The following is a 26,698-nucleotide window of genomic DNA, read 5'->3' as shown; positions in this document are numbered from 1 at the left end:
TAAATGGAGCAAAAAGCTGGGTGTTGCTAGTGGAGATGAGATCTAAAAGGCTGCGGGGACAGTTTCCCTGAGGAGCTGGGAAAAGCCTCAGTGCTTGGTACAAATAGACTTGCACTTACTGGGATGCTCCTCTGGAGGAGAGGGTCTTGCTCAGCCAGTGTCAAGGGCACCATAATCCCTTTAAGACTTTTTGTGCCTATAATTGCTATGAGACTACATAATTTAGCACTAGTGACTCAAGCAACGCTGCTTTAAGGCCTGTGGGACCCTGGTGCTGCCAGCTCTAACCAGTCTCTTGGGCAGTGGCCAGCTGTAACTGGGAACAGTGGTCTGAGGAAAAATACTAGGTTTCAGGGCCTTGAGAGCTGCATTTCCTTTTATTTTGCTGTGCGACATGATACTAAGAGTTCTTCTGGGCTTCTGAAGTTCACTGATGAAATGCCCTGTATAAGACTTAAGCATTAACAAAAATGCCCTCCGGGATTTCCCCTGGCTGCCTGTATCTGCAGTGTCAGGGCAGTAATATGCAAGCTGGGGCAGGACTATATCCCTGAGTTTGTTTTGGGGAGGCAAGAGATAATATTAATGAAGTGCTGGCCTTGATGTTGAATTTCTTCTTTGACAGGAACCATGAAGTGTCACGCTGCTGCCAGCAACTTTCTGCTTTCTCTCTTGGTCTTGGATTTGGTCTCTTTGGGTAAGTAAAGTTTTGATCTGTTCAGCATCCCTTCCTCCCTCTTTTTTTCTTTGCTTGGGCCCCAACAACATAAAAGCAAAAAAACCCCCAAATCCAAAAGCGTTAATGCTCCTTCCTAGCTCAAGCGAGAGGCTCTTGGCTGGTGGATAGCCGTGGTCCCAGCTCTGGCGGTGCTCTGAGCAGGGGGAGCAAAGCCAGTGGGAAGCTGAAGGCTGGTGGAGTGAAGGATGCCAGAAGAGAAGAAAGCGTCTATCTTCATTGCGGTGACGTGGCCAAGGACCCAGCAGCTGGCCCTGTCCCCAGTAGAGGGCAGTGGGAGATGCACGCAGGCCCAGTAATTAAGGCAGAAGGGGGGACTGGGATCTCTGTATTAACATCAGTCAGATGCAGTTGAACTGTTATTGCTTGCCTGTGGGGTTAGTCTCATTTTTGTGAGATACCAGGCTAATATTTGCTGTGTTTGTGGTCTCCTAGTGAATATCTAAAGGCACAGCGGTATTGCTGTGGCGATGAGGACATTTGGATGGTATGGAGAAGCAGACTGTCTATCACTGACACATGGTCTTGAGGACCTGTGCATTGTGCTCCCATACGATGGGTTTTCTTGCAGTGCTTGTGAATAAAAGGGTGCACATGGGGCCAGATGTCCCTTCTTGGAGGAGGGTAGATAGGGTTAGAAGGAGGCTGAAGGGAGGGAGATGATGTGCTGGTGAACCCAGCAGTAGTAGATGTTTTTGCTGTATCTGAGTAGGAAGGCCACAGCAACTTCTGGACAAGGGTTAGTAAAGTCAAATCTGGTGGTGGACCAGATGATGAACACAGTGGTAGGGCGCTGCAGGATGCTTTAGGAAGATCAGCTTCAAATCAGTGATGTTCCCAACCTCCCTTAGCATGGTCATCTTCACCTCAGTTGTGGCTGGAAGCCTCTACAGCCTGGGGAGAGAGGCTGGGCACTGAAGTTGGGTCACTTGCAGTGTCCAGTCTTGTGTGGATGAGACACAGGGCATGATACATTGCTAACCATCAGACCTGCCCGGAAACAGGAGACTTTGGAGAACATGTTAATTTCTTCATTCCTTCCTGCCTGGATGCTCATTAATCCCTGCTTTTCTTCATACCCTCCCTAAGGCTGGCTAGTGACAGCAGTTTTTAGTAATGCATCACTTTTCTTAGGTGGGTAGACCATGAAGGAGGCATCAATTGTCCCTCCTTGTCCCTTGGCAGCTCCTGGTAGCAAGAGCCGCTGCCAAGGGAGTGTGGGCAGAGAGGGAGAGGATGGTGTTCCCCTATGAAGTCTGTCTGCAGAGAAGTTTAAAGGATGTAAATAAAACCTAAAGGAAATGAGAGGGAGCAGACAAGGTGCGGATGCAAAACAGAAGCTATTTAACCGCAGAAGCATTACCATATCATGTAGCAGGACTCTCTCTGTGCTTTCAGCAGCAAAATTATTACCTGAACCACGCTTTAATATATGCTGTGCAAGAAGTAACTCCTCTGAGCTGCAAAAATCTCCCCTTTAATTCCAACTGGAGTATTTGCCAGCTTGCATGAAGCTCTTGCAGGAAGGCAAGGCTCTTGTGCTCGGCCATGGAGCCTCCTGCGGTTGGCTTTCCCGCTGGCCACTGGGCCTCTGCGCTTGGAGAGCAGGGAGGCGATGCTCTCAGTCTTCCCTGGCACGAGGGGAGTCTGGCCTGGGTGCACGCTTGCTGGGGTGGCTGCACTTTGGTTTCACCAGCTGGTTGCAAATGAGGCTCTTGGGCCAGATTTCAGTGTATTGCAGGGTACTGGAGGAGGGGGGGGAAAAGTATATTTAGCAAAGCCCCATGGAAATTGGGGTTGTTGCATGAATGGGCTAAATCCCATGGCCGCTGGTGGGGGAGAGCGGGAGCAGAGGGGTATTTGCCTGTACGGTACTTGCTGATGAACAACATCGTGCGTGTGTCCATTTGACAGCACTGTGCCCTTTGAATAAATGCTTTTTTTCCCCCCCCACTAAAGCCTCGAGATGGCTTGCCCAGATTGGCAGCCTGATTAAGCAGTTGGCATACGAYGCTAGCTGCGACTGACAAACGCAGTCAGTCTCCCTGCGGTGTCGTCTTGGATCCAGTGTAGCCTCAGTAGTGAACTGCCCTGCTGCCCCTCTTGGGGGGTGGGGGGGAAGCAAAAGAAAACCAGCCCAGCTAGCCCTCTACCCCAGCCTGAGCCTCTAAAAGCTTGCCCCAAGCTAGCAAGTGGAGAGATCTCTTGCCACGAGTGGCCCAAATTCCCACTGAGTGAGTGGGACTGTCGTCTTTGCTTGCTTGGTTGGAGACTTGCTCATCCAACCCTTCCTTGCGCTGTCCATCACGGCATCGCTGGTGTTTGCAGCCTGGCGCGGTGCCCCACAGCCCTTGCACCTGCTCCAGGCCCCTTGCTGGCCCCAGCTGATAGGTGGCAGCAGAAGCAGCAAAGCCCCAGGGAGGCAGCAGAGGGAAATGGGAATTTGGAGGTGTGTGTGTGTGGGGAAAAAAAATAGTATATCAGACCCTGCTCTCTTCCAAATCCTGCTCTGTCCATGGCTTGGTTGTCATCTCCCTGAGGAGTGCCTGCCCTAGATAAGCAGGCTGTGGCACAGCGCTCATCCTTTGGAGCAGGAGGAGTGAAGTGCATGAATACCCTGCCATATGCTATGGGGACTGCAGTCAAGGGCACTGCTCTTTCCAGAAGACTTGCAGATCTGATGAAGCAATCCAAAACAGGGAACGCTGGAGTTATAGCTTGCCATACTGCAGCACCAGTTGATTTGGTGTGTTTTGAAGAGGATGGCTTTGTTTCTGCAAGGCAGAGAAGCACAGCAGCAAAATCTGCCTGGTCGTACCAAAGCTATGGCTGCAGTCGTCAGAGATAAATAGTGAGCTTCTCATCTTTGGGTTGTGTGGGGCTGGAGGATGTGAACTAGAGGAACCACTCTGTGAGTGCTATGCTCTTTCATCGGCAATGGCCAAGGATGTGACTCTGAAGGGCAAAGCAGCAGCGTTTTGGGGGGGAATAATTTGGAGCAGGAGTAGAAGATGAACAGGGAAGAAAATCTCCCTAAATGTCAAAACAACACTGACCTTGATCTGTTGAAGCCTGTTGACCTGTTAGTGCCACCTGAAGGAGGGGGTACTAATGCAAGGGCAGGAATAAAGGGTCACAAGAGCGTGCTGGAAGTGATATATATATATATATATATATATATATATATATAAAAATATATAATTTTTTTTTTCTGCCAGGTGTGTCACGTACCTTGCAGAAAGGGCTATTGCCCTGCTGGGAGGCCCCATGTAAGAAATGTGTTATGATAGACTGGTGAGATGTCCCGTCATCGTAGCTGTGTAGTAGTGGCAGTCTYCCAGAAAGAAAATCCCGTTGATGATCCATTAGATCCACAGGTGATGTAAAAGCATGTCTGGTTCACAGTGATGTCATGTCTTTGGGAAAGCRTGGAAAAAGGCTTCAGAATATGTGGTGGTGTAGCTGTGATTCCTGAGCAAGTCTGAAAGAGTGCAAAACTGCCAGCGTGCTGAGCCAGCGAAACATCAACAGTCCAAGACTAAATGTAATAGGAAAACTTTTGGCCATCCTCAACGAGGTGTTGGAGAGCTGTGTYGTGCAGCCTGGCTTGGCACCTTCTGGTGGCAGCTAGATAAGAGGAGAGAGCTTGGCTCTTCTGAGATGGGAGAAKGTCTCTGAGGGTGCCCCAAGGGGTGACCAGAGGGAGAAGCTGGCCCTGAACAAATGACAGACATACAGCTCCACGGCGGGGTGTCACCCCAGAGGGGTGTTGTGGGGCCATGTGGCTCCGTGGGTCGATCTAGCCACCCTGGGTGGCCTTGGTTTGAGGCAGTGTTTGTTGACTTGGAGGCACCATCCATGGGACAGTTTGAGGAARGAGGGAGGAGGCAGTGGTCTCCTGGCCTCCCTGTTCTTGCAGGCTTTCTTTCCAGCTGGCATGAGTTTTCCAGGAGAGAGAAGGGGGAGGGAAAAGCCAGATTTTGATGCCTCTGTGAGCTGTGCCAAGTGTGAGCACAGGGCAGCTGAGAAACCTGCTGGCTTCCATTTTCTAACTTGCTTCCAATGRTTTTTTTTGGATGGCCTCCATTCATCATACTGTGCATCTTTTGACCTAGATTTTTGTACARTTTGGACACTTTCTCTCCATCCCACACTTCCCTTCTGAATGCTGACAGTCCACCAGAGTGGTGACAGCCCCTGTCACAGATGGGCCTTGCTCCTTATCCTGGGATTYGCAGCAGGAAAGCTAAGCCCTGCCCCAGCACCCTACTGCTTGCATCCTGTCCCAGGTCTAAGGTGCCAGTTGCCCTCCTGTCTTAACATTAGATCCTGTGTGCTGGGAGACTGATGGTCTGGATGAATCCTGGCACCTGGTGCAGCTGCTTTTGGAAGATGCAACCTATTTTTTAGTACACTGTTAATATTAAGAAAATTACTTTTGAAATACAGCAGTTTGCAGAAATGACTCCCCTGCAAGAGTAAGGCCATATACCCTCAAAGGAGGAGGGAGGAGATGTGCTTTCCTGCAGCAGCTTTGCAATGGAGCTGCTGTTGCYTCTGAAGCTGTTCTGTATGAAGCACTGACTTGAGAAAGCTTCTTCCCGTCAGTGTGTGCAGACTCTGGCAGTTCCTATATTTATTTATTATTGGCAGGCCCTTTAAGCTAAAAGTAAACCGCAGAACAAGCAAGCCCCTCTCCCAGAGAAAGATCCCGCATGTCAGTGGAGAGCGCTGCTTGGTGGGTTTTGTTCTTGCCTGCCCCCTCCAAAAACCTGCTGGTGCTGGAACACCTCAAAGCCTCCGCAGATGCCATTAGCTCTAAATAACCTGTTTTGTCTACATCCTTTTCGTTTTCTTTCCAGGTACTTGACTCCAGAGGCCTAGCTTTAAATGTGCCTTTGCAGGAGTAGTGTCACTAGCACTTTCCCAGCTCGCTCCTCTCAAAGCACGGAGCAAGCCTAGTGCCATGGGAAAGAGGGCAGTGTAGGAACTCCCTGTACTGTTATGGGGGGGGCATTTCATGGAGAGCCCTGGTGGAAGCAAAGGTTGCTGCTGTCCCTGCTGTCCCCACAGCCTGCAGGGGACTTGGGGTGCCTTGCACCCCTGAGTGCCAGGTCCGCAGGGTGCTGGGTGTCCCTCCTTGCTGCCTGCGTGCAGCCCCGAGGCCTCCTGGGGCAGGTTTCCCGGGGTGCTCCACTGCTGAGCAATGCCAGGTGTCCCCAAGCACACCAAACGTGCTCCAGGATTGTGCCTACGGTAATCTGGGCTTTGAAAAGGCTCTTCCCTGCTCTGTTTCCTTAACCTAAGAAAGCGTAATCCATCTCCTTGCCCGTTTCCCCCCCTCCTCTCTGTCTTTGTAAGTTTATCGCCTTGAGGGTGTTGAGTTTTCTTGTTCCCTGCTGCTGTTCTCCGCTTGCAGTGTCTGGCAACTCGGCAATACATCACTTGCCTGTAGACTTGTGATCCCGAGGCTTTCCCATTACACTTGCCCCTCTGCCCTTTCCCTTGGACGCTAGTGCTTTGCCGTTTTCTTGCTATTAAACATCCCCATGCTGAAATCGATAGGCCACCCTGAAGCTGGGATCAAACTGGCTTTCTCTTCCTCCCTGTCAGTATGTGACTTAAGCAAGAATGAGTGGCCACTCCTGATGCGGCAGCCCCCTCCGCTAAGTGGGTCTGGGCTTGAGCAGAGCTGGGACCTGCCCTCCAGAGGCCTTAGAAAGGTCTTGCTCCATCAGTCAGCTTGCAGCTTGGATAGGCGAAGCAGGGGCTGAAAAGGGATCTAGTTTTTGTCTCTGAAGGGGGGGATGCTGAAGCACAGGGAGAGCAAATGACTGGTATGAGGGTGGTGGCAACGTGTAGCATAGGAAGGAAACCTGGACATCTCTGATCTCATCCAGGGCTTTGCCCCTTGTGTTGGGTAGCACCTGTGGTAATGTCTTGGCTATTCCAGCAGGGTTGGATAATGATGGAGGCGATGGTCTGGAACAGCTGTGCTGAAGCGTGCTGCAAGGGGCCTGGCTCGTTTTGCATCTGGTCTGGTGGAGGCTTGCAGGGTGATGTCACGCTGCCACGAGTTCCGAGAGGATCGGGTGGAGGTGGCTGGTACAGCTGGCCCAAAAGCATTTTGCTGGAAAGCTTTCAAAATCTTGGGTTTTGGCCCAAATCAAAGCCAAGCTAGTTATTAGGGCTCAGAGTCATGACGGGGAAGTGATGTCCCCCTCGCCTCACCCCTCCTCTGTGTGTCTGGTTGTCTCATGAGTGTTGTCAAACYAGCAGGACCTTCACGCCAACAAGTCAGTTGGCTGAGGCAGGACAGCTGGGACCCTGTGCTGGCCTCAGCAAACGTCGTTGAACTCCTGCACTCCATCTGAGGCCAGAGGGTCTCTATGAATTGGCGAGTTTTAAATGACTGCTTTTTCCCTCTTGGAGAAGCTTTGCTCTGTTGGCAAATGCCCAACAGGTCTGCTTGGGACCCCTTTCCTGCAGCGCGTTCCCACTTCCGTGGGAAGCCGAACCTGGGGCTGCCGGTGGCTGGATGAGAACAGTTTTTGCTAGGCCGGTTAACATCTCCGCTTTCCCTCGTGCAGCCACGTTTGTGGCCTGGCAGCTTAACTGCATTTCTTAAAGTCTGCTGGCTCGTTCGGCTCTGGCAGGGCGTCAAGGAAAACCCATCTGTCAGATGCAGTCCAGTCAGCTCCRAGCTTTCTTGGAAACCTGTAGTTCCTCTCTCCTGCCGCCTCATGTCCCGTGTCCTTCTGCTGATAAATCTTTTCTAGGTAACTTTTCCCACAGTTCAGGCTGYGGTGGATCTTCTACGCGCTCTGCGCTCAACTTTGTGTCACCTAATGAGGCTCTGGCGGTGGGGTGGCAGGTGGGAACAGGCTCGTGAGCTTCCAACTGCATAAAAAAGGGAGTAGAAATAAGTGAGCCTGGCTATTAAAGGTGAAAGGAGGCAATTAGAGGGAAATGCGATCGTGCGATGGGAGGAAGAGGGGAGGGGAGAAGCGCAAGGTTTTGCTGGGCTGGCTGACGAGGCGGAAGGCTCTCAACCGTGGGAACAAAGCGAGGTATTAATCACGCGCTGAAGCAATAATTGATGTGCCTGGTCCCCGAGATGTTGGCTTCCCCCCTCCCCTCGGCCTCCACCCTGCAAAAGAAGATACTRAAAAAGGAAAGGCCACGGTTGCCATACAAGCTGAAGAGCCATCTCTGCTCCTCTTAAATCAGGCGTGTCCGAGCCCGCAGCGATGGTGYGGGGACGGAGGCTTGGCCTGTGAGCGTGCTCCTTCGCCCGTCTGCTGCGCCAAGGCTGCCGCGACGATTGCGGGAGGGGTGGAGGGCTTGGGAAGTTCCCTTGGGAAAGCACCTTTTGATGGGGGGTTGGGAAATGCCTTGTGTAAACTGGAGAGACGCTGGGTGGGAGCGTGTGTAGGAGTTGCTGCAGGAAGCTGTTGCTGCTGAGGATGTGGTTTCTGGGGTGTGGGTAGAGAGAGCCCTTTTGCCCAAAGGGGCTGTCCTCTTCCATCAGCCTGGGCTGCTATGGTACCCTCGCTAACATGATACTAGGTTGGATCCCCCTATCTATGGCCAGCTTTGTGCTGGTCTAGTCTGGTGCCGCGGGCCTCTCCTGTGCTCCAGGGGCTGAGATGAGGGGCTGAGATGGTGTCACTGGCCATCTCCCCCCGGGAGGGGTCACGCAGCACCCCCCATGCAGGTGAGGGAAGGGACCAGCGAAAGCTGTTGGGATGCATCAACCCAGTGCTGGGGAGGGATGTGCATGAACCAGGGCTCTCCTGGCTGCCTGGGCTGGCCGCTGATCCCTGCGGCTCCCTGGGCTGCAAGCAAAACGCCAGTGAAATAAAACACTACTCTTGTYCTCCTTGCAGGTTGGGGCAACCGGCTGCCGTACTTCATAAACTACTTCTTTGACACCTACCTGCTGATCAACGAGGACACTCCTGTGGGTAAGTGCTGTGTGTCTGCACTAGCAGGTGGAGGGTCTGGTACTGTCAACTCTGTGTTGGGAAAGGATAAAAAAATGTATACACGCATGCTTTCCCACCACAACTTTCTTGACAAAGTGGTAGACATCTTATTGATTGATTTATTTATTTTTTTGACCTGTGGATTCAGGCTGCCAACGGGGACTGAGGTTCTTACCCAGCCAGGTCTCATGTGCCTCCTTTCTGGCTAGCTTGGTGTGCAGGTTGGGTGGTACAAGGGACCTTGTCTGCCTTATACTCCCAGGAGCAGTTTTTTTGGAGTGTTGTCCACTCTCGGGAGCAACATCTTGGACGAGCTCAGCACATGGGAAGGTTCAGCCTGTTGCTTGCTTCCATGGTTGTTGCTTGATTAATTTCTCCGTGTATTGTGGGGTAAGGTCTCTTCCCAGCCAACTGGGGTGTTTGGCCTTAATGCCAAGGGACATACCTGCTGTAAATAGATGGTTAGGTCTTTGGGGCTACTGAACTTTCTAAATGCATTCAGGGCATACAGGAGCAAATGGACTCTCCAGGTACAGGTCATAGATAAAAGTGCTATGAGAGCATTTGGAGGAGGAGGAAGGAAGGCAGTCCTGGTGTGTTTGCACATAAGGCCCATTTGGGGCAGGTGACGCTCAACACCCTGTGACCACCAGGCTTGGTGTGTCCTAAAAGCCTTTAAAGACTGATACCACAAACTGAGACAAGGTGATGGGGAAAGGAGACTGATCAAGCTAGGAAGGTTACATGGGTGGGTTTAAATTTGGCGAGAGCCTTTTTCACTGCGTTGCTGTGTCCTCCTCTGCTCCCCCTTTCCTTGTATGGGTACTGGAGCATGGAGCCACTCAAGCGGGCTGCCAGAGTGCTGCAAGTTAGGACAGGGTTGTGATGAACGTGCGTGTGGATATATTAGAGCGCCTGGAAAAAGTCTTGATTTTGCTTTTGATTGACAGGTGTAGCTTATTTTTATTGCTTTATTTAGCTAGTGATCAGTTTTTAGTAAATGCAGAAATCGACCAGGTTGTTCTCGGCCTCTTTCCAGGCTCTCAGTCCATTAAACCTGTGCTCTTCAATCAGGGCTCGTGACTGGCTTTTAATGCTGAAGGAATTGATTGTGAGCCCTTGTGAGCAGGAGTGGAGGTCCGTTGTGCCTTTCCCAGCAGTCTAGTAGCTGGGATCCTATGGAGACCTCTTTTCACCAGCTTCTTTCACCTCCATGTACTGCCTCTTTCAACCATGCAACTTGAGCAACAGCTTCCTCAAAAAAAGTGCTCTTGCTGCACCAAAACTGTCACCAGGACTCTCAAAATGGATGGAGGAGTCTGGAAGAGGCTCCTCTAGTGACCATTCAGCAAAACCAGGTTTTCCAGCAATGGCAAAGAGGCTTCTGTCTCATGTTCTCTTCTTGGGTGTCCTCACAGTTGAATCTGCTGCAGCCTACAATGTCACGTTGGGGTGATGTTCAAATAAATGGGCAACAGAAGATGTTCCAAATCTTGCTGGCTAGTTTTTGAAGATCTTGTCTGAAATAAAGCCCGCTGCTCCTTGGTAGCAGCTGAAGTCCTGTGCGGGGTAGCATCCTCAAGAAAAGGAGGAGAAAAATCCCCCCCTGCCCCTTTGCGTTCATGTCATTTTTCATACCCTTCTTTTGTGAGCCTGTCCCATACAGGTCATTTCACACGTGGCTTCTTTGCTTCCCTCTCTGTATGCTCTCTGCCCATCCGTTGTTGGTGTCCTCTGCAAATATAATTAGTGTTAAATTTGCCACGAAGTTCCAGGGCAGAAAGCAGCTGTGCAAATGCAGGAGTGAGAGCTGGTTGGAAACAGCTTAGTGGAAACGCTTCCTGACCAAGCGCACAGCTCTTGAAATACTTGAGCTTGAAATACCTTATGGGAATTTGACTGAATTTCCATTTTGGTAGGAAATGGGGGAAGATTTTTGACAGTCTACTTTCCAGTGAGATATTGTGAGAATAAAACTGTTCTTGGAGTTACTTTTTTTAACTTTGTATTACACTATGCGAAAATGAAATTCACTCTTTTTAAGAATATTGGCACCCTGGGATTTTGTTTCCAGATGCACCAAAGGGAAATGTCAGCCTTGAAACTGTTGACAAACAGTATTTCCATTCTTTGTTATTGATAGATGTTTTCTGTTAGGCTTATTAATTTAGTGTCACTTGAAACGCCTACCCCTTTCTCGTATCCCAAGGGGGGTATAAGTAGCAGAACTGTGTGTCACCTCTTCTCCAGAAAAAGCATGGCTCCTTCTTGAGATCTGCTCTAAGGGCCCATCACTGTGGCCTTGAGTGAATATGCTGGGACTTGATGAATAAAGCGATTGCAATATGTTTAGCAAGACTAGAAACTCCCGCTTGGGTGTCGGAGTGCCTTTGTGCTGGGGAAGTTTGCACATAGCCCGACAGTTTGGGCAAAGCATCTGTTCACGTTGATTTGGAGTGTCATTGGGGGACACCAACTAGGGTGTGGGGCTGGGGTGGGAGGCCCCGATTTCCTCGGCAGCATGTGCCGCTTTGGAAGGTAGCGCTCAGGTTTACTTGTTCTCTGCATCCCCAGGCCCAATGCTGCATTCAGTCATCCGTATGCAGAGTGAATCCCTTCCACGCTCAAGCGGTTTCTGCCACCTCCTCCAGCCCCTCTCCTTGGCTCCCTCCGGCAGCCCGGGATGCTGCCGTACCTAGCGCCGAGCGAGCAGCCTCTGCTTGCCGTGTGTGATGCCTAAAGAAATCTTAAGCAACAATTAAGAGATCATTCCCCCTCTAATCACTTACACGAGTAAATTAGTCTTGTCAGGAGCTATTAAGACGGAGCTCTCGGAATTCATTAGGCTAGATGGGGCCCATGGAGCTGCTGGCGCTGCCGCCAGTCCGGGCTGATTAATTTCTCTGAAAACATCATCAATGCCCATCTGTTTCATTTAGGTCCGGGGAGAGCAATTTTCAGGTGGACTGACCCTCTAGTCAGTTATTTCACCCAGAAGTAATGAAACACACACACGCGCGCAYGCTGCGCCGGCGGAGGGGGGACGGCGAACGTGAGCATGGGGAATATGAAACGTGAGCAGGAGGAATACAAAAGCGATTGAATTTGTTGGGCAGCCGAGAAGAAATTGCAGGAGAATGGGGAAACGGCTGGAGGAGAGGAGGGAATAATGAGCGGTCGGGCTGTTGCGGCACGTGCGTGGCGGGTTGGGGGAGAGGGAGCGTGGAGAGGAAGGTGGGTACGGCGGGGAGAGGTTTCGGGAGCTCGGCCCTCTGCGAGGAGGGGTTTATCAGAATAGGGGCATCTGCAGGCAAGAGTGACAAACTTCTCCGGGGCTTTTGCGCAGCCCCTGGAGAGCCATTTACTGCTCTCCCTGACGGGAGGTGGCTGTGCATGTTAGCCCCTCTTTGCAGCTTTGGGGATTGAGATGGAGAGGTTGATGGCCAGACTTCAAATGGCACTTGTGTGCCTGAAGGTGCACAAAAGCATGCAAGCGTTCTGGGGGTGCTTTTGGTATATTTGGGTACTTAAGCATCTTTGTAGTCTTTTCAAGCTGGTTCTAAGTGACTCGCTCCGGCTGGCGGAGAGAGCTGGCGTTTGCACTGGGCCTGGGATTTGGGAAGGGGAGAGGGAGGCAGGTTCCCCTGCTCGGTGCAGCAGAGCTGACTGCAGCAGCACCACTCCTGGTGCTTCCTCTGGGCTCAGCAGGGAAGCGCCTGGGTCTGCGCAAGTGCCCGAAGGTGCCTGGCTGCAGCCTGGCAGCGTGGCCTCGGTTTCTCTCATTTGGGCTCCCTCCCGCCACCGGACGGAGGAAAAACCGAGCTGATGAGCGGTCCTGCGTCTCCTGAATCGATTGCCTCAGCATCTCCTGCCTGGTAGCCCGTGAAAGCCRGGGCCAAGGCGAAGCTCTAACTCAGCAGCTCGCGCAGGCTGGGCCACCAGCAAGCCCCGAGTGGTGCTAGCTCAGCACTCGGAGGCTCRCCGGGTGGGGGGCTTTGGGTGGAGGCTTTGGGTGCTGCCGCGATGCTGAGGCACAGGCGCCCGGGCGATGCTGAGCGCAGCACCCGAGAGGAGGCAGACTGGGGAGGAAGGAGCGTGCAAAGTTTGGGACCGTCGTACGGGGCTCAAAGCCCCGTCGTTGCTTCCCTTTGACCGCGTGCCTCTCTCGGGAGAYGCAGGACTCTTCTCTCCGTGCCCTGGCCCGTTGCTGCCCCGTGCTTCTCCCCGAGGAGACCGCCGTGCGCTCGGGAAGCAAGGGCAAGGCGGATGACTGACGGGAAATATTAGTTTGCTCCTGTCGCTCTTTGCAGTGTGGAACTTTTGCTGAGCTGGTAAATGCCCYGTAAATAGCTTGCGCTTCAGGAGCAGAGTAGGTATGTTTTGCTAGCTTAAAAAAAAAAAAAATTCCTGTTAGTTTGGGAACTTGCAGCTGGCAACTTCTAAATGCTGTTGTAGGAGCAGATTTCAATTAAATACAGCAGAACTGAGYGATTACTTGAGACAACCAAATCTTTTGGCAGTGTTGACCGAGTCGCAAATTCTGCCTGGGAATGCACATGCGGAAGCAGTCTTGCTCAGACACTTGGATGCTTGTTGGCCTTGTCGCTGGATGTTCGAGGATCGCAGTCCGGCTCTTGGCACTGAGGAGGAGAGTGTTGTCTGACAAATTTCAGATAGCGTGGTTTGACTTTCTGCAGTGGAAAGCTCAGATAATGCTTTCCCAGGGCAAGCTGGAGCCCTTCCAGGGCAGGCTATGCTGAACAGACCACTTCTTGTTCTCGGGGAAGACGGCTGGTGGAATTTGAGAGGAAAGCTGATTTTCCTGGCTAATCCAGACCGGCTGAGGGACCCCAAAACATTCAGATGTTTCTCCACCACGTTTGGAGTGGCAGAGCTTGACCTTGCTCTCTACTAGGCCCGCTTTACTAAGCCCGACCAAAACAGGCCAGAGTGGCCATATGAGCATTTCCTTTGGTTTTGGGGCTCTTACTGTGCAGCAGAAGATGTCACAGCCAGACAGGAGCCTAAAAGGGGCTGGGTGCACCTGAGCATCGCTGCAGTGTGGGTGCACTTGGCTGTCTGGTGGGGATTAATGTGATTAGAGAGGTCTGTGTGTGCCACCTCTCACCTTTCAGAGCCTTTTGGGCCTGAGAATAATTTAACAGGAAGAATAAAAGAGGAACGTGATATTTAGCAGGTGCTGGCAGGGTGCTTGCCGGTAACTCTGCATGTGGATTTGAGGCAATGTGTCCCCCTCATATTTATGGATGACTTGACTTGATCCTCCTTTCTAGGAAGGGCTAGGCCAGGGGGCTTTTCTTAGGCAGGAGGGCTGACGTGCTCCATGCGCTGCATGTGTAATTTCCAAGGCAGTCGTCTCTCGTGCGCTAGCCTTTCTGCGCAGCGCTCCGGGCCTGAGCAGCCAGATGCTTTGGCACCCGGGTAAGGTCCCTGGGGCACTRGACCATTCAAGCTGCTGCTGAAGATATGGTTATCTATCTTGGTGTGAYTGAGCAGGGGGCCGTCTTGGTTAAACCCTGCCTGCTTGTTTGATCCCACAGCTGTAGGCATCTGCTGGCAGTTGTGGTGTCTCCTCCACGGTGGCACTTGCTTAATGTGAAACGGTAAGAAAAAAAGAGCTAGTTTTTTTTGGTCTCTGGATGCTTCCTGACTGATTAACTTTTTTCAGGGCAGTCTGGGTCAGAGAGTTGTGCACGAGGCCTGTGGGCAATCTGGGTGGCTTTGGACGGGGAGCCTGGAAGCCAGAGCTCAGTGCAGCCATGGGACCTTGTTTGGTCTCTCTTGGCTTCGCTTCTCACTTGGAAGGGCAAAACAGCGTGTGGGTGGCTGCCCAGCTGCTCCCACCCCACACTTGATGGGGAATASGGTTTCTGCATTCCCCAGTGAATCAAAGTGGGAACTAACCAAGACCCTAAAGGTCAGAGAGACTACTGAGAACGAGACTCTGGCACTGCCCAGAGAGAAACGGTCCAAATCGGAGCACCAAGCAGGTCYGTGAACCTGGCTGTTGATGTTCTCCTCTATCTGGCATCCCTCAGCTGCTGATCCTGCAAGCTGCAAGATCCTGTGATGGGAAAGCTCTGCGTGTGTGCTGTAGTGCTGCACTTTTTGCCACAAACATCTGGCTGTTGTTTGAGACAGGGTGCTGTCTTGGCACTGATGCCATCCCAGCATTTCTGCTGTTGTGTACCCCTTGCTCAAAGTGTAGTTTTAAAGAGACTTATTTAATGTGGGTGCACCAAGGGGTTAAAAGTCACCCTGGCAAGGGAAAAAAAGCATTGTGGGCATAGTGATAATGAGGCGATAATGAGTGATAATGCTAATTGGGTACTAAGGAGGTGGGACTTCAGCAGAGCACAGAGGATGGCTKTAAATCCTTGGCTTAACTCTGAGAAGAGGAAGGCCATGCAGGTGCCGGGGCAGAGCAAGAGCATTTGTGAATGAACCCAGGTAGGTCCTTCCTCTCTGCAAAAAGCATGCTTTTAGCAAAAAGTCGACTCTTCTGTGAGAAATGCCTATTAAAGCAATGGCTGTGCCCTTTCCATAGGTACTGCTGGGAGCTTCCTTCCCATGACTATGTACCTGTGACTATGAGTTTATGGGGAGGGGGCCTAATTAAATGCTTGGTCTAATTAAAGATATTCCTGTCTTCCCTTTAAACGTGCATCACCCAAAGCCGTAGTTCTGCAGCGGTTCTGCCTGCGCCCAGCTTTGCTGGCCCTGGCCACGGGTTGCCGCCGCGCTCTGTGTCCGAGATTGTGCSGAGCTAGCGCAGAAGCTAGCCCTGTATTTTTGTTGCATTAGTTTGTTGCTGATCTAATGTGCAGAAACAGCTCGGCGAGGCTCTGAAGAAAGAAAACGGGATGAGCTGGGGCCGGTGGTGAAAGCGCGCTGCTGTGTGCCGAATGCAGACGATCCCCACCTGGGAAGGCACCCACTGAGTGGGAGAGCGTGGGGCTGCCCCTGGGGGCTCGCAGGAAGGGTGCGTGTCGCCGGCAGGTGCCAGAGCTATTTTCCGTGGCTACCGCAGCGCTTCGGGGCTGGGGCTGGCGCGCGCGGGCCGTTTCCCCTGGGAAGGCTGCGGCGGTGCCGGCGGCGCGAGCAAGCGCGTGGCCGCCCGCCCCGCGGGGTGCGGGCGCGCGTGCAGTTAGCTGCGTTGATTTGGCCTTTCACAAAGGATAATTCAGGATGAATATGCTAGCCTCTGACTGTGAGACAGATTGAGATATTTTTGAATATGAAACGCGTTTTGCAAGCTTCATTATGGGCCTGGCTGAGAGCGAATGCGAATCCTCTCCTTTAGAAAGGGRGGCTGTAGGGACTTCACCTTGATCTTCAGTATTAACCGAAAGCAATATCACCTTCTAATGACCATCTGCTCTCTAAAATGGGATTTGGAGGCTTCTTGGGGCAGAGCGCTGATTAGTGTTTTGCAAAAGACCAGGCTTGTTTCTAAGCGCGGCAATAACTCTAATGACCAAGGATATTTGAGGAAAATTTTATGCAGCCTGATGAAGGGGGATTTCAGTTCTCATAACACAAGCTCTGTTTCTGTAGTTTGTCATTAGAAAGCCCATTGATGAAACTATTTGTTGAGATTTAGGTAGCTTTAGACAATAAAGCATCATTAGTGAAATCTTCAGGCTAGAAAAATATTTATTCCCAACATTGGGAAACTTGGTGGGGGGGAAACCTTCCTCCCCTCAAAAAAAGGAAAAAAAAAAAAAAAAACCCTCAACCCTGCATCATTAAATTAATCACTTCATCAGTCACTTAAATTTTCATATCTGCTTTGCTAATAAGCAATAACATTAATGCTCATATTTAAGAAGGGGAAGATGGAGGGAAGAAAGTGTATTTCAGCGTGGACTAATTAACATACCGGAGTAACCTCGGTTTTGGTAATTTCCTCATCAAACCGTGGGAAGGCTTGATCCCCCCACCTTTCGTGCTCGACTGTGAGCTTTTGGGTTCTGCCTAAGCCCTTTTAAAAGAAAGAGAGAAACGAGTGTGTTTATGATGATGTGGTCCGAGATGACTTCAGTAGCACTGATCTTAATTATGTGTATAGCGCTGTCTGTAGGAGCTTCATCGGGGGCTTGGCTTCTTGCTGGGCAAGAAGCTATGTAAAGCTGGAGGGGGAGAAGATGGGTTGCTTCTGCCCCACTGAGCCTGGAAGGTGAGAATAAGTGATGTGACAGAGGACATGGGCAAACGGGACAGTGCAGGGGAACAGCGTGCAGATACGGTCGCCTTGGGACTCGGTGGCCATTGGAAAAGTGCAGATAACGATAAATACTGTCAGCTTTTCTTGGTAGACATAGCTGGGCTGTTAGGAGCTGGCTGTTTGTCCGCCAGTCTTTCAGAGCAGTGGCGGAGGGAGGGGGCAGCTGCCTTTCTTGGTCTCGCGAGYGCTTTGCTCTCGTGTGCGCCGGTTTATCTGCTGCTACGCTGAGCTCCTGGGTCCCAGCCCGCCGAGGCGGCCACGAGCGTTGCAGCACCCGAGAGCCTGAAGGAAACTAATGAGCTGGCTGCYGCTGGTTATGCGAACGCCCGCATCTTTTTTTTGCGGGCAGATATGAGTTTGTCTTGACTATGTAGTATAAGGCTTAAGCGTTGCCYGGCTTGTTAGTTTGGGCATCAGGCTGTGCTAAACAGAGGGCTTCTGGTTAGCTTGGAGGGCAGATAAGTCGCAGCGCCTGGGCCTGGGTAGCAGTGACTCGTCGTATCCCAAATCAGTCCTTTTCTCCAGCTGGTTGGAGTATTTAGCCTGGGCAGCAGATCCATTCTTGACAAACCTAAATATAGGGAGGGGATGAAAATGGGAGTCAAGCTTGGTAAAGAACAAAACACGAAAAATGAATATTGCCTTCCAATTGAGTCTTTTGGATGTACTAATGTCCTGCTGCCAAGCTTAGCCCTGTACCYTTGGGAAATACGTATATGCACGTATGCATATATACCAATAATAATTTTGGGGGTGAGGGAAGGTGAGCTGCTTTTTGACTCCAAGTTGAGCAGTGGGACCTTTTTAGAAAAACGCTATTGATTGTAAGGAGTAGTGAACATGCTTGTGCATTTTGCCAGAATAGGAACTTGGTATACTTGGGTTGTGTGAGTTTTTAAAAAAGAAAAAAAAAGTACACCCCACCATCCCCCTACTTTTACATTCACACATAAGTTTCATCTGCGAGTACCAAACTCTGAATCTGCTCCACCACGCTGTGGCTAGCTGTGAGTGTGAGGAGCAAAGCAAGAACACGCGAGAAGCGGCAGGATAATTCTCAGCCTGGAGCTGCTGTCGCAGTAAAGGGTGCGAGGAGCAGAGAGTTTCAAGATGGGCTGAAAGCCAGCAATTTGCACGATTATAAGTTTATCAGTGAAATAATACAAAGGCAGGTATCCAGCTACTAAGCAAGCCTGGTGAGGTGGGAAGCAGCTCGAGGCATTTTCCTGTGATGCTTCTGCTGCTGAGAAAGCTATTCWGCAATAGTTTCAGCTACTCTTTTTACACAATTTTCAGACTTGTAGTCTTCTAGAAGTTAACCTTTAATTAAACTTTCCTTAAATGGTCACCATGGAAGTGTTACTTCAGCTTTAAGGAAAAAAAAGAGGGGAAAAAAACCCCAAAAGTCAAGCTGTTTTTCCCACCTCTGCTGTCMTTGTATCTTGGTGTTCAGTTTTGCAAAAGAAATCACAAAAAGGTCCTACTTCTCTTCAGCTGCCTCAAAATCAGCTGAGCAATGCAAATGTGAAAATTCACCTAGCTAATCCTCATTAAGGAACAACCACATTGGTGTATGGAAATAAGCGGGCAGGAGAGAACTCTTCTGGAAACATATGTATATATATGTGCTGTGTGCTGAGACTGCTTAATAAAAATACCACTGTTGGGAAGTATCTATTGAAAAAAGAAAAAAAGATGCTGGTATAGTGAACCTCTCTCGGTTTGGTTCTGGGTGTTGGTAGGTGTTGCACCGTTCAGCTGTTGCAAGCGCTGGCTGCTCCAAGTAGGTATAACTGATTTATGAATGTTTAGCCTTTTTCTCTGTAAAATTCCCTTATTTCTGTAAAGAAGCTGAGGGTGTTACTCAGATATTAATATGTGCACAATTAAAGCTTCCTGGAATGGATAATTGGGCTTCATTGATTGCGTGGACAGGAAGGTTGTCTCTCGGGGAGCTTCTGAGATTTGGGGCTGCGGGACGGGCAGGGTGGTCACCTTGACCTTGGCACGCACGGTCTTCCCCACCCCGTCTCCTGGCTTTTAGCCTGGATCATCGCAGCCGTGTGCTAATGCACCTTTTTGCATTGGATGGATTAATATATTTGATTGGCAGCAGAAGTTAATAAATTGGTTCCTCCTGTCAAGCTACTCACGTACATTGATGGCTTTTGAATTAACTGTAACCACTCGGGGGAAGAAGATCGAGGCAGCATTCTTGGACAACTCAATGAAAACATCTGTTCAATTTGCGGCAGTGGTCAAAAGAGTGAATAAGCTCTGTGTTCCCTCTCTTAAAGATTTATTAATATTGCYTTTTACGCAAGGGGGAAAGATTTCAAACACTTGACATTTAATGGTTAGTAACTCAATTTTATTCCATTCATCTGCATTGGTTTGTCAAATTTTTGCTCTGAGTCTCCTCTATTGTATCGGGTAGGTTGTCTTTCTGCATGTGTGCAATTAGGAGGGTAATTCAGTCCTATATTTCTTTTGTTTACTACCTGAATGTGGAAGAACTTCTCTTTTTAAGTGAATAATAGATTGGAGGAGAGAGATCCTGTTATGGAACATAATGCCTGCTTACGAACAGTGATGTGGATTCATTTCTCATTGTTCAGTTTTGATCAGCTAATTTAAGAATAGGGGCAGGGGGTGGGAAAGACTTGATTAAAAATGGAAAAGGTCCTAAAGAGAATAGCAAACAATTCAGATTAAGGGGAGAAGTGAGGAGYGTTCTTGCAGGCTGAAATTAATGTTTGTCACTAATGATTTTGGGAAGTAGAGAAGAAGAAATAGGTGCAGCAGAAGGATATAAAATAAGTAACGGTATTGCAGAAAGCCAGGCTGACTCCTGAAATGTGCCTTTTCCTGTGTGACAGCAGCAGCCAGTTGAACACATCCTACCAAATAAAACAATATTTCTGTATAAAAGAGCACTAATAGAGAACTTGGTGCAGTGGGGTGGTGAGATAAGTAATTGAAAGGAGCAAGTATAAGCACTTAGTGAGAATAAAGCGCCCTGTATCGTAGTTTCAGGCAAGGACTCCACTTTGTGCTCAGTGCTGAGCATGTATTTYGGCAATGGCTGGACTGTCTCAGCCCATGGGTTGTCCAAGGATTCCCCACGCAGAAAGCACAGGCCTTCCGCGTGTGCATTTTTCCAGCTGTTTCCCTGACTGGCACAAAGGAAGGCATGCAAAATCGCCGTGACTTCTACAAGTTGTTGTTTGTCTTGGAGGAATTGTGCCGGTCACGTTGTCTGTTTTCCCATCGGGCGCAGAGCTGGGAGTGACAGGTTGCAGAAAGCACCTCAACCAGAAGCTATTACCCTCATGCTTCAGCGGCGCTGGGGAAACGGTCATCACTTAGTGCTCCATCCCGAAGAGGGCAAGAAAAACAAGGTTCCCAAGTGGGCATCCTCATGCTTTAGGAAAAGGCACTCTTGCAAAAACCATCGACGTTTGCAGAGCCCTCCGAGTTTAGGCGATCCTGGCGGCAGGGGACAGAAGAGGCCTCATGAACCCTGCAGGCACTGGGACGCTTCACGGCAGTCTTCTGGCAGATGGCAGGTATAAAAGGAGTCCCCTCGCGGGGGTGCCGCTGGATTTTAAAGCAGGAGTTTGGCTTTGCATTCAGGGGTTTAAGTTTGGGGTGTTTTTTCTTTCATGTCACATACCGCTTGTTTCACACCTGAGGGAGAAGAGGCAGCGTATTCCGGTCTTGTTGCGGAGCGAGCTTGCAGGGGGCGGAGGGGAGTGTTTTGAATACGCTGGGCTGTTTTGCGTTTCTTCGCCTGATGCATTAGACCGCTCCGACTGTTCTGGGTGGATCTGATCAGTGCTGCTGCAAGCATTGGGCTGTGGACAGTTTATCCAAGATTGCTGTTCACCCATCCAAACGGTGCTGGGTTTTGTAATGCTTTTGCGATGCGGAAATCCAGCGTTTGCTTTTTAGTCAGAAAAAATCCCGATTCTTCCAATTACCCAGAKGAAAAGGAAACCCCCCGAGGGGCTTGTAAGGGAGAGCATGCAGCACACTCCTGGATGCCATTAACATAGCTTGAAAATAATTCTGTAGTTCAGGACAGCACTTGATTTCCCTTCCCGCCTTGTCCTTTATGGCTATCTCTAAAATACTAGCTCCTTCTCCAAGACGGAAAAGGCTGGCATGGTGGTAACGCTCATTTTCAGGAAAATCTTGGAAAATGTGCAGTGCTAAACGTTGCAGAGAGCTGGTCTACCTGGTCATGCTGCGTGGGAGCAGTGCATTCTGCTGGCCATGCTGAGGTGGGCTGGCAGGTTACCAACTCAATCTCCAGTGGGAAAGAAGAGGCTGAAGGTTGCTATTCAGTCAGGAACATAAATCACCGTCTCCATCAGCCTCACCGATTTAGGACCAATGACACTGTCCTGGAATGATCAAGAGAGGGTTGTCGTTCTCCTTCAGGTGGCCCTGAAGAAACTTTCACTTCTTTCGGTGCCTCTTTCATACACTYGGAATCTGATGCCTGTAGTTTTGTGCTCTCTTGCAGTGGATGCCCAGCTTTTCTGGTCTAGGCTTCCAAAATAACAGCAGCAGTTTGGGGAAGAAGGCTCAGGGTCTGCTTCCTATTCACGCAGCTCATTATTTTGTATCGAAAGCTGCTGTACTTGGGTGTCTTGCTGTAAAATCAACTGGAAGCTGTGTTGGGCATGCTGCAGGAGTATCGCAGATGGTTTGGTTCTGGTTTGCCCGTTGTATGTCATGCATCCTTCATTCAATGCCACGGTGTTGGCCGGCAGGCAGAGGGATGGTTTGAGGTCCTGGGCTGCTTCGACGGCGTTTTTGGGGAAAGAGTTTCCCTTTCCGCTGTATGCGAATGCCCCCCACCAAAGGCTTTACTAGCACAGATCCACACGCAACCTCTTTTGAGCAAATAACAAAACAAATATTTGGTTGAGCTGGCTGGACATTGTAGTTATGATTGCGTGTGATGGTTGCAAGGGGATCGGCTGGGCAAGCGGCTCCTCCAGTCGTGTTCTCCCCCCTTTTATCTATTAAACCCACTGTGTTGTAGAAGCAGAAGTGGCCCCAGGTGGCTGGATAATAGCATCTTTAATTGTGCTCTGAATGAGATTAGCTTCTTATCTGACAGTCTGACACTTTTATTGTTATTAATGTGCGAATAATACAGTGGCTTTTTTCGTATAAATGTAATGGCAGCAAATGTTTCCCTTTTGTTTAGCTGTATCTGTTATTTTGCTAGTCAGCCACCTTTGGATTGCTCATTGCCAAGGATGGGGCTGAGGTTGGGGGATGCAGCTCTTCTTTCCGTTGAAATTTTCCTTGCTGTTGTGTTGCAGCCGGGGAGACGGGCTGCCCGCATGCGCTCAGCGGGCAGCAGTGCGGGCAAGGGCCGCCCGCAGCACCGTGGGGCTCGCCCCAGTGGGACGCGGGAGCGTTGGGGAAGCCACCYGAGACGTCGGCAAAGGCTGGGACAGGCCCTGCGGTGCGGATGGGGCCCCGGCACCCGCYGGTGGGAGCTGCGGAGGGCCGGGGTGCAGCGGGCTGCTGCAGTCTGTCGGCTCCGCCAAAAGCCGTTTCCGTGGTGCAAGCAGCTATTAAACAGGATAACAAGGTCAATAGTGCCTTCGCCTTGGAGAGCTGCAGCCAACGCTTCTATCAAAACCAATATTAATTTTCCCTAATTAGGAGCTGCAGCTAATGAGTGTCACAGCTAATTTACCTCATCCATAACCAGCGAGAGGCGGGGGTCACGCGCCCGGGATCGGCGGCTGCAAATCCGCCTCGTCTCCGCTTTGCCCGCTTGCCCCCTGCGTGGCTTGCCGGCCCTCGGAGCCGCGGGGACGGCTTCCCCGCGCGTGCGGGTGCCCGGGCTGGGGGTGCCTCCTGCGAGAGGGGCCGTGCAGCCCTGCCAAGGACCGCGGTGCTGGGGGCAGGTAAGGCTGCTAGCGGCTCTGGTGAGCGCTTGTGCACGGTGCTTGGAGCTGCTCTGGAAGCAGAGCTGGAAGGGTTTGCAAGGGAAATCTCGGGGAAGAAAAGGGTGCCGGTGGCCCCAAAGGGGAACTTGTGCCAAAGCATGTTTGTTCTTCCCCTGGCTGGAAACCCTTAAAATTATTTTGAAACGCTTTACCGTACATCTTTAGTCCCCTTTCTCTTGTATACCTTTTATCCAAATTGCTGCCGTGTGCCGGGGTGGCCAAGCCGGCCTGGAACGCGCTCCAAGCAGGCCCTGATGAAACAAGTCGCCTGTCTCAATTCCTACAGTCTGCTCGCTCCCTAAAGAGAGTCTCTTTTGCAATGATATCGTTGCCGATCTTTGGTTTTGTTTCAAGCTAAGCGAGCATGGCAAAGGAGAGGCAAGTTTGGAGAGCCGGGAGCTTTTGCTAGGTAGTTTGTGTGCTGTACGCGGCCCGCTTCCCGCAAAGGTCACAAGCAGGGATGTTCCAGGAACGTTGCCAAGTAGTGCTAGCACAAAGCAAATCTGTAATTTGGGGTTATTGCTGTTAGTCCTGTAAACTCAATCTGAAGACTCCAGCAGGGGAAGAAACTGTACACTGTCAATCTCACCCTTCCGAAATGGCTCACATCTTATAATCTGCTGCTTTCCAAACAAGCTGGAGACTAAGAATTATCCACAGAGATTATTGTTTTAAGTAAGACTACATTAGAGAAAATTGCAGTCTGCCTTCAGACAGTTCATCGCTGGCGACAACTGAACAAATGATTCATTAGTTTTATTCACGTTGCCCAGACTAAAGCTTGGAAGTCGTCTTTGTTTGCGTTGATCCCTTCTGCAGGCAAAGGGACGAGCAAAGCACGTGCTGTCATCGTGTTGGAAAGGACAGAGTGCTGTATGTTGCCTTGTCGGAGGCGGCTTTCCTAAGTGATGTCCTCCTGTTAGTTTTTTCTGGAAACCGTATCTCCAAGAGCATCTTCTTGGAGCATCTGGTGAGCCTTGGTGGGAGCTGGACCCAGGGCTGGCGCTGGCTCGTGTGCGAGGTGCCCTTGCGGCCGGCAGGCATGATGGTCAAGCCCGTGATGCTCAAGTGTTTTTTGCTGCTGGTCCCCATCCAATTCCCCGACTAATCCTGTCTTGGGCTGGTGTATTTGATTTGTTCAAACTGTTGGTCTGTGAAATTGCCACTCAGCCCATGGTTGGTCCCAGTAAGCATTTTGCCTCTGCCCGCTTTAAGGCTTGCTGCCCCTGCAAATGGCTGAACTCCTTGACTTGCTCCTCACCAGCTCTTCCCCCATCTGTAATCAGCTTTGGCAGGGGGAAGAGCGTAGCAGCAGAAAGACTGTGAATGGATTTCATGTCCCTGCATCAAGTGTCCTTGACATGCTTGGAAGCGATAGGGTTGGTGCTCCCCTGCTTGTCCCAAATGCTTTGGACTCCAAAGCGGGCAAGGGCAACTTGTGGATAAGCAAGTCCCAAACCACGTAGCCTTTACACCTTAAGACACAAACTGTAAGCCTTTAGGCTTTTCTGCAGCTGTCTTTACCTTCTTCAAGAAGGTTTTGACACCACCTCTTCTGGTGATCAAAACATGCCAGTTAAAAAGGGAAGAATAGGAAGCTGAGAGCGGGGAGACAGCTCCTTCCTCAGTGGCATGGCTCTGGTGGCTGAGCTGCGCGACAGGCAGGGCCTAAACTTCACAGCCAGCTATCGGTGCAAAAAAAAGGGCAAAAGGGTCCTCTGTGCGGATCCTTTCTACAGCCTTCGCTATATGCATACAACCTACACCTTGAGAAGCACGTGCAGTCCAAGAGCTTAGTATTTCCTTTGGCCAGAGAGATTCTAGTGGTTTGTCAGATCTGACTTCTGCTTGGAAAGTAGGCAACACAAAAATCTTTGAAGAGCAGAGAAAACTGACTGCTAGCGTTTTCTTAGCCAGATTTGGCGACTCCTGCAGGTGATCAGCTCAAAACTCTGAAGAATGAACAGAGAGAGGAGGGACRAGAAGCAATGTATTCTTCTGTTCCATTAACGCTAGGACTTTTTCTCCTCTTGAAACTTCCCACCAGTATCAACCCAGCCAATTGCAGAGATGGTAGCAAGAGTGACAAAACGGTGTCCTGTAGATAATGAATGTGGATTAGTTGCTCTGCTGACTGACCCTGCTTTGAGCAAAAGATGCAGCTTGCTAGTTAGTGTTGCCAGTACCAGAGGAATGTCTGGGAAATTTTAGGGTGAAATCCCATTGTAGAGAGTTTCTGCAGTGTAGCTGTGGTGCCTTTGGATGATAGATGTGTGGGGTTTTGTTAATGTGTTGGATGAAGTTGTATTTTCAAGGTGTACCCCAATTTCTACGCACCTGTTGGTTGTTGGAATCACAGTACCAGTCACTTGACAGAAATAATAGTATGGTGTTGACAGTGAAATATAAGCAAACACCAGCATCCGTGAACTCCTTGATGGTATTAGCGTATAGGAAAATGTAGCCTCATGCATCAAATGTCCTGTGGAAATGGATTCCTGATCCTTGAAAAGGAAGGATTGAAGGGAGTGAAGACTGTTTGCAAACATCTCATCTGAGTTGAGTGCTAGCAGGTGACACTCGTGGTGGTGGGTCAGATGATGGGCTCTGTAGCCTGTTAGGGATGGGGTGGGGGATTAAAGCTAAGGCATGTATCTGCTCACYGGTGTGAGGCTGCAGTGAGCCTAAAGCAACACGCCATCCTGCAGAGCACCTGGGCAGTGCTGGCCTTGCCAGGGACTGCTGGCTGGCTTTGGAACATCAGTGGGATGCGGGAGGTAGGAAGGAAGCTGCAGGGCTGTGCTGTGAACATTTGCAGTACTGTCACTGGGGTTGTGGAGGGGCAAGTGCCTGACTTGATGTTCTCATCATGAGGCTTTGCCAGCCCTTGCTAACTGGAAGGCCTCTCCCCATCCCTGTTGCAGACAGGATCAGTAAAGGTGCCGGCAGGCTGAGCACAGTTGCTGACAGCATCCCCCTCCCCTGCTTGCTGCTGTGCCCTTTATTTGGGGCCATGGCGGGTGAGAAAGTTTCTTTGCACTTATTGCCCAGGAAAAGCGACCTTCAGGCGGAATAGTTCTTGGGAAAAAGCTTCCCCATCCGTGACAGATTTGACTATAAATCTCCAGTATTAATGCCCGGGTTCCCAAGGTCTGTCATCCTGTGTGCCGGCGAGGCACGTGAGTTGCTCAAAAACAACGCACTGACTCATCAGTCACTTTGGAGGCATGTCAGAAAGCTGTTGCTGCAAACGGGGAGGTCAAAGGAGGGCTGCAAGGTGTGCTTGTGCGAGGGCGCATATGCGAGGTTGGAGAATGCCCTGAGCTGGGAGCACGCGTGGGCATCCCAAAACCAAGGACTTCAACTATGTCATGTACAAGAAGTCAGGTGAAAAGAGAAGGAAGTGGTTTGCATGAGGTCTTTACTTGCTTTTCTTCAGAAGTCTGGTGGTGAAGAGGCATGGGTCTGGAGCACTGGAAATCTCATTGCTGTTGGATGGCTATTAGGCCACCGGGGCCAAGGCAGCTGCAGAGCAGCCCCACGACCCATACCCATAGCTGCCTCTTTGCTCTCTGCCCCCTTCTCAGTACCCGTGCCAGTCTCTCCATTGCACCTGGATTTGCTCAGCACCCTTGGGGAGCAGGATACAGGTGCTGCTCGACTGCATGTGTTTTTCTGAGGTGTGTGGTTGCAAACATCTCAGCTGGGCTTCCTTTTACAAGGGTCGCTGCCAGTTCAGTGCTGC

General features: G+C 50.6%; 1 protein-coding gene across 2 annotated transcripts in view; it reads left to right on the top strand.

Annotated features, from left to right (window-relative positions):
- The first annotated feature begins 630 nt into the window (after positions 1–630).
- Positions 631–26,698, top strand: part of CDH23 (cadherin related 23) — a 223,917-nt gene continuing 197,849 nt past the window's right edge. For both annotated transcript variants that reach the window (XM_026071045.1, XM_026071044.1), the window contains exons 1-2: positions 631–697; positions 8,626–8,703. In XM_026071045.1, coding sequence (XP_025926830.1) covers positions 631–697; positions 8,626–8,703 — 145 coding nt within the window. The remainder of the gene's footprint in view (positions 698–8,625; positions 8,704–26,698) is intronic.

The sequence above is a fragment of the Apteryx rowi genome, unplaced genomic scaffold, assembly GCF_003343035.1.
Source record: "Apteryx rowi isolate R43461 unplaced genomic scaffold, aptRow1 scaffold_320, whole genome shotgun sequence".
Classification (NCBI taxonomy): domain Eukaryota; kingdom Metazoa; phylum Chordata; class Aves; order Apterygiformes; family Apterygidae; genus Apteryx; species Apteryx rowi.
The sequence above is the reverse complement of the archived record's forward strand: the minus strand, read 5'-3'. Positions and strand labels throughout refer to the sequence as shown.